At 46.9% G+C, this 7,613-nt stretch overlaps 1 protein-coding gene across 1 annotated transcript in view; it reads left to right on the top strand.

The window, feature by feature from the left end:
- The first annotated feature begins 5,966 nt into the window (after positions 1–5,966).
- The window catches only part of LOC120860936 (high affinity cAMP-specific and IBMX-insensitive 3',5'-cyclic phosphodiesterase 8B), a 113,126-nt gene continuing 111,479 nt past the window's right edge, over positions 5,967–7,613 (top strand). Inside the window, exon 1 of the mRNA XM_040236645.1 lies at positions 5,967–6,047. Coding sequence (XP_040092579.1) covers positions 6,021–6,047 — 27 coding nt within the window. The 5' untranslated portion in view covers positions 5,967–6,020. The remainder of the gene's footprint in view (positions 6,048–7,613) is intronic.

The following is a 7,613-nucleotide window of genomic DNA, read 5'->3' as shown; positions in this document are numbered from 1 at the left end:
TCATCAAATGTGAAGGACTGTATCTTCCTCTTACCTAAGTGGTCATGTATTTTTGGAGTGGGTTATCTGGAAAAAACCCTGTGGGTGTCTGGGTTCAAGCATGATGGCTGAGTCCAGGTAGACTTTGGAGCCTTCCGCCAGCTAAGTACTCCGTTGATATCTGTTGCATAATGAATATGTAAGAGCATCTGAAGTTAACAACAGATGTGTCTGCTTGGAAGAATAGAATAGTGGTTCTCAAATCTGGTTGCCATTGAGATTAATGCACGGGCCCCATCCATGCATGGGGAGATGCTAAGTCTCTTGGTTTGAAGGAGGACCCAGGCACTAATATGTTTTAAAAGTTCTTCAGATACTTCCACTAGTAAGTCCAGGTTGAGAACTTCAGGTCAGAGAACTGGAGGCAGAAAGGGCAAGGGAGGACTGAGACCACCTACTGGACTCAGAAAGGTCCACAAGGCAGTGGAACGTGGCTCAAATCAAAGCACAGTGAAGGCTGGAGGTCGGTGTGAGGTCAGGCTGATCATCGGGGCCTGTGGCTGAAAAGAGACAGAAGGAGCAAAGAAGCATTCTGGATGTTTGGAGGACATTGGGCCAGGGAAGGGAGGTAGGACAAGCCAGGGTTTCCCAGGCTGGGGCAGGGCTGGGCCTGTGGGCCCTGCCATGCTGGTGCCTTTCTGACCAGAAGCCAGAGGGCAGGCCTCAGTTCATTTAAAAGGTACAAGTCAAATGCAACCTTTGGCTTCCCATGGGGCAGAGGAGTAAAGAAAGACGTTTGGCCTGGGAGTGGAGTGAAGACAGGACTTCCCTTTTAGATCAGTTCAGTTCAGTCGCTCAGTTGTATCAGACTCTTTGCGACCCCATGGACTGCAGCACGCCAGGCCTCCCTGTCCATCGCCAACTCCCTGAATTTTCTCAAACTCATGTCCATCGTGTAGATGATGCCATCCAACCATCTCATCCTCTGTCGTCCCCTTCCCATCCTGCCTTCAGTCTTTCCCAGCATCAGGGTCTTTTCCAATGAGTCAGCTCTTTGCATCAGGTGGCCAAAGTATTGGAGCTTCAGCTTCAGCATCAGTCCTTCCAATGAATATTCAGGGTTGACTTCCTTTAGGATGGACTAGTTGGATCTCTTTGCAGTCCAAGGGACTCTCAAGAATTCTCCAACACCACAGTTCAAAAGCATCAATTCTTTGGTGCTCAGCTTTCTTTAGAGTCCAACTCTCACATTCATACATGACTACTGGAAAAACCATAGCTTTGACTAGATGGACTTTCGTTGGCAAAGTAATGTCTGCTGTCTAGGTTGGTCATAACTTTTCTTCCAAGGAGTAAGTGTCTTTTAATTTCATGTCTGTAGTCACCATCTGCAGTGATTTTAGAGCCCAAAAAAATGAAGAAAGAAGACCCCTTTAGAGATGTAAATACTATTTTAAAATTAGAGCCAACAGGGCAGCAGGCAGAATTGATTAAGGGCACTGAAAAATAAAAATGATCTTTACAATGAAGCCCCCTTTTTGTGAAATGAAGTTGGTTTGGCCCTGAGCTGTGTGTGTGTGTTCACCTGCGCATGAACCCTCAGTCCTGCAGGTGGTGGGGAGGATGGGATTCCCCAGGAGTTGTTGAAGTGGGGAGGATTCAGGCTCTGAGCTTGTTTTGGAAGACAGAAGCTATGGGAAGATCCATACCCGCCCCAGACAGACACACAACACACTGCTTTTGCTTCTTCATCCTGGTGGCAGCCCTGTTAGCAGCAGCTCAGGCTCCTAGGGTGTGAGCAGGGAATCATCAGGTGCTGGATCCATCTGCAAAACTGGAACAGAGTCCAGAAACCCATAGGAGAAATATGGGGAGTGCAGTCAGAACTGAGCCTTTACAGTTTGGAGCACAAAGAGCAGCACACTGGGAGTCAGGAAAAATGGAGTCTCAGTCCTGACTCTGTTACTTCAAATCTATGTGATCTTAGGCAGTTTAGGTAAGGACCACTAATTTATTGAGCACCAGCCTTGACTGAGCACTTTCTAGATGCTGGGGACAAAAACTGTGGGAAAAAAACAATGTCTCTGTCCTTCAAGACACTCACAACCTTTCCCAGGAGAAAGATATTTAAACCGGTAGTAAGATTAGTGCCCTGAAGCATGGGAGGAGCTGAGCAGAGAGTGTTGAGTCCTGCAGGGGTGCAGCTGGGCCTCCACGGCCTCCCGGGAGTTGGGGGCACGTGAGTGGCCCCTGAGCAGGCGTCAGCTGAGCAGATGTGGGAAGAAGGCCTTTCCAGGTCAACCATTTGGCCTGAATTCTCTCCTCCTTCTTGTTGGAGGGGAGCTCTAAAATCAGAATCCAAGTTCTTTAACACTATTCCTGAAGCTGCCGAGAACTGTGGATGCCCGTGGCAGAGAGTGTGCTGTGGTGATGGCCCAGCCACGTGAACGGCCTTGATTTCTTCCCAGACTCAGTCTCTCGTCTGTTTGCCCTGCACCAGCTGGTTTTCTTCTTGGGAGTTCCCTCTCCTTTGAAATGAGTCCAAGCCGTGTGGGGACTGGGGGTAATTTTTTTTTCTTAATCATTGTGGTGCATTTTCCCCATTTGTTTCCACTGCTGTAATTCCTACTCATAGCAGTGTCTTTGTTTCACGTTTGCTAAATCTCTGTTCTTGACTATTCAGAAAGTGGGAAGACCAAACTTTTCTTTTTTCCTCCCAATTCATAAATCTGATCCTGGTAATTCTCCCCTCAAAAGCCTGCTGTGTGGTTGGTGCCTACAGAATCAAAAGGGATTTCCTTTCCAAAATCCTTTTAAGGATCTGACCCCAACATAGTCTTCCCCATCACGCTCTGTAATCCAGCTTCTGTAGACCCGTGTCGTCTTCCCCACAAGCATCTTTGCATTCTTGCTTCTGTGCCTGCTTTCGGTGTTCCCGTGTCTGGAATTTCCTCTCCCAACCCTGGTCTCTTCTTCCCATCCATGACCCACTTGTTTTCATCCTTCTTTGATCTTTGCTGTTGTCGTTCAGTTGCTCAGTCATGTCCGAGTCTTTGCGACCCCATGGACTGCAGCACGCCGGGCTCCCCTGTCCCTCACCAACTCCCGGAGCTTGCTCAAACTCATCTCCATCAAGTCAGTGATGCCATCCAACCATCTCATCCTCTGTCATCCCCTTCTCCTGCCGTCAATCTTTCCCAGCATCAGAGTCTTTGGTCTCTCTACCTTCAAAACCAGAAAGATGATCTCGTTTCTCTCAACCTCAAAGCCTGAGGCGCAATGTCTACCAATCAGAATTCTGTATCTCACCAAACTTTCCAACAAAAGCCAATGATAGAAATGGGCACATCAGCCAAGTCTGAAAGAGTGTCTCTCTCACAGACCCTCTCGGAATGAAAAGGCATATTCCCAGTTGCACATTCAGGGACCTAGGTTACTGGCTTGATTTCAGCCAAGGTGAAAGTATTTACACCATAGAATCAGCAAATGCTAAAAAATAGGACTTTTCTATTTTCCTGAAGAGCCAACTCATCTGAGTGTGAACCGGTGACCCTGCTACGTGTCTACACGTATGTGTGTAGGTGACTGTGCACTCACATGTGTGCACACGCATATTTGACACACTGTTAACACTGGACCGTTAGGAGTGCACCGTTGGCCAGCAGAGCTTCCTCATGAGGCTGAGGGGAGAGCTTGTGGTTGAGGTGGCTAGGAAGTGTGTCTCTCCTCTCCTCTCCTCTCCAGAGCTGGAATTGTAATACCCATGACCCCACCTCCTTCTTGCTTCTGTGTCCTTGGCAAATGTGGTGACTTCCTGGAATCAGAGCTAATATGCTAATTGAGGATCTGTGTATCTGCAGTCGCTCACAGTTCAATCTCCCAAGTAGAGAATCTTGGCTCAGCTACACAGACATCGGCTACAGAAGCAGAGGCCCCCAGGCTGGTGCCAAGGGCGACCTGTGTTCCCAGGGAGGCGGCCCAGGGACGTGGGGCTGGGGGTGCGGCTGGGTGGAGATGGGAGAGAGACGCCTTGGAGGGGGCTCAGCAATGCTGCCAGGCCTCTGCCAGGCTCGGCCTCAGGTGCCAGCCTCCAGCCAACCTGGGTTAGGTAGAGGTTACCATGCTGGATGCAGGCAGGGAACTCTTGTGGCTCTGGAAAAAGCTGGAGGGACTTTCCTATCTGACAGCAAGAAAAAGATCTTCTAGGTTGAGGGTTGCTCCTGAATCTCTGTGCAGTTGCTCAGTGGCTGTGGCCTGCCTCCTGCCAAGGTTGCTCGCATGAAAGGGCTCAGCTCAAGGCTGGGGGCCATGGGGCTCCCAAAGTCATCACGTGCTTTCCTGGCAGAGTTGAAGATGGCCCATTTAATGACCTCATGCACACCTTGGTTCCTTCAGAGTATGAAGGCGTGTGTCCATTTAGGGGGCAGTCTCTGTTCTTCCCTCAATCCCTTAGCCTTCCAATGTGAGTCACTTTTTATTTTATTCCTTTTAAACTCTTGTTGATTTCTCACTTTATCTATCTTCTGTCCCTGGGCGTCCCTCTTCAGGGCCAGTTTTGCTGGAACAACCACAGGAGGCCTTGTTGGGAGGGGGGTTCCTGTGTGTGGTAGAGGTAGTCTACCCAGCAGACATCACAGAGAGTGCAGAGATAGCTTAGGTTATCAATCAGATCTATCTGTCTGTACCAAGTTGGTTTCACTTCTTAATCATTAACTTTTTAGTAGGATTCTGGCAGTTGCACTATTTTTGAAGAGGCGTGTCTGTTTTAGACCAAAAACAAGCAAAACTGCTCTTAGGGTGAAGCTGCATGGGGGGCCAGAGTCCCAGTGATGCAGAAAGCCTGGTGACGCTCCTCTTCCAGTGGAATTCTGGGGCTGCACACGTATGCTGGGCACGGGTATCAGTATAGATACCTTGTAGGATGTAGCTTTGCCTCAGTTCAGTTCAGTCACTCAACCATGTCCGACTCTTCGCGACCCCATTGACTGCCAAATGTTGGCAGTTCACGGTCAGGCGTTGGAGAAGATTCACACCATGCCCACCGAAAGTTAGAGGGCGAGAAAGGGAAGTATTTAGTCTTCAAAGTCGAATTTAAAGAAAGTTCTGCCTTATCGTTTACCTGACAAAGCCTCCTCTGACCCCTGGGTCCCTGTGGTGTCTCTAGTCCTGTGAACTCTGAAGGTGTCCCATCCGACTCACGGGGGCCACCCTAGTGTGTTGATTGCAAGAAAAGCTGCTAAGCAGAGGCAGAACAACTGCAGCCTCTTAGAGAAGAACAAATCTGGATCCATGGAGGGGAGGATGAAGATACGTATCTGCTCTCTGCTTGCAGCCAGAGGCAGTTGGATGGTGTGGGCCAGTGACACCCAGGCTCGTTCCTGGCGTCGTGGGGCAGAGTTCAGCTTCTTGTAGTTGTGGTGTGGCGTTACTCAGTTCATTTGAGGAAGTGCAACTGAAATGGATAATTTAGTCATGATCCACACAGATAAGAGTGAGCTGTTTATTCCTTATATTAAAACGTGAAGATAAAAAATAAGATCTAAATATGGGAAAAGCTGTTAAAACCATCGAAATGCTTTAGCTTCCACATATGAGAGAAATTTTTACTCTTTAGAAATTTCAGAGGAGTAACAACCTGGCATCATGTGCAGCATAGTAGGTGCTCAGTAAATAATCCATTTTTTCTCCCATAGAGAGAGTAAAGAATAATAAGTGCTTATTGTAAAAAGCCATACACTTAAAAGAAAAATAACCTGAAATCCCACCAGTTAGCATTTGGGGATATATCCTCCCAGACATTTCAAGGCATATAAATGTATGTGTACTTTTACAAAATCAGAACTGTATTGTACAGGATGTTTTAGCAACTGTCTCCATGTCATTAAATTGGATCCTTTTATTTAGCGGCAAAGGAGCATAATATAATATCTGGTGTCAGGAAGAATGTGTCAATTCCTGTAGCTTGTGACTCAACACATCTCACGTGCTTTTTTCTTTTTTTTTTTTAGCAGGTTTCTTCTGCGGAGGTACGCATCGGGCCCATGAGATTGACACAGGATCCTATCCAGGTACACCTCTGTTCCTCTTAGGGGCTCGGTTTGCAGAGCAAGTAGTTATAGGAGCCCCATCTGAGGGGCTTGCCTCATCTACGGCAGATGCCACCCTTGCTCTGAGATGCACACCCAGGCATCCATACTTGGGGTGTGTGTGTGTGTGTGTCTGTGTGTGTGTGTGTATCTGTGTGCAAACACTTGTTTTTATTAATGTCCTCCTTGACATATCAGATTGGTTTCTTGAAGAAAACACTACCCCATTTGGAGTATAATATAATAGGCAAATTGATGGCATGGTGGGTTGTAAGGAACTACAATGCTTCACCAAAAAAAAGTGTCTGTTCTACATGGCGCTCCCGCAGCTGGAAAGAGAAGAAGCCATGAGCGGTAAAGGGCAGGCTTTGCCATGAGCCGCAGCTGGATGGGAACCCTGGATCTGCCCTTTCCAGCTGTGTGACCTTGGATGTATTGCTTCACTTCTCTACCCAGTAAAGAAGTCTGTAAAGTGGAGATGGTGATGCCTCCCTCTTAGGAAATTATGAATTTCCTAAGTTCAATGAAATAACCATCAAGTGCTTGGGACCCTGCCTGGCAGCGGAAGGTGCTCAGGGATGATAACTGTTGTCCCGTGTGTCTTGGGCCAGGCAGCCTGTTGGGCTCTTAGACACCAAGGCTACCATCTACAGGGAGAGAAGGGCCAGCACCTGCGCACTAACTTCCCTCTAACTGACAGCGACTGTGTCCTCCCCACAGCCCCTCCAGCTTCACGGGCGCCCTGTGGGAAACAGGTCTGAGAGGGCTGTGTTAGGTCCTCATCTACGTCTGCATCTTCCTGCTAAGGCCTACGTGGGCCACCTTTCTCCTTGTGAAACTGTCGCTTTTTAGCACCAGTTTGTTCTGCACTTCCGACACGTAAACATGCAGGAAACATGTAAACAAACCAGTTAACATGTAGATGAAAGTGAAAAGCCGACCAGAGAAATGCACTGTTTGATTTATGAGTGATTGGAAAAGAAAACAACTTAGTGTTTCTTGGAAAAGGAAATGCAAATCTGGGGCAGGGGGAGTGAAACAAGAGATTTAAGTTTGGGAAAATTGGATGAAACAAATTTAGGAGCAGAGAGAGAGGGAGTGAGAATTTATTAAAATAAACATAAGCCCCAACTATTTAGATAGAATACAAACAAGTGGAAAATTCCAGTATTCATCCTAGGGGCATGGGACTTTGTAGTCCATTTTTAATAAAGGCAGTGAAAAGGTTCTGATATCAGTATTTATTCCCAAAGTAATATCCAGACTCTTTCTTGGAATTCGTGTGGTTTCAGATCAGTTAATTTAATTTACCTTCATTTTTCACCCTGTGCTGTACTGGCAATGAATGCTCATGATAAGGACATCTCATTCTTTTAAAATACTGTTATTTTTGTTATGTTTGTTAAAATGTAAAGTGTTTCAAATATTCATAAAAGTACACGTGTATCCCCATACCCACTTTTATCAAATATGCAAATTTTATCAAGTATGATAAATTTATTTTATCAAGGATGTCCTATTTGTTTGAGCTCATTTTAGAAACAAGAG

Source organism: Oryx dammah, unplaced genomic scaffold (assembly GCF_014754425.2).
Source record: "Oryx dammah isolate SB20612 unplaced genomic scaffold, SCBI_Odam_1.1 HiC_scaffold_11210, whole genome shotgun sequence".
Lineage (NCBI taxonomy): Eukaryota > Metazoa > Chordata > Mammalia > Artiodactyla > Bovidae > Oryx > Oryx dammah.
The sequence above is the reverse complement of the archived record's forward strand: the minus strand, read 5'-3'. Positions and strand labels throughout refer to the sequence as shown.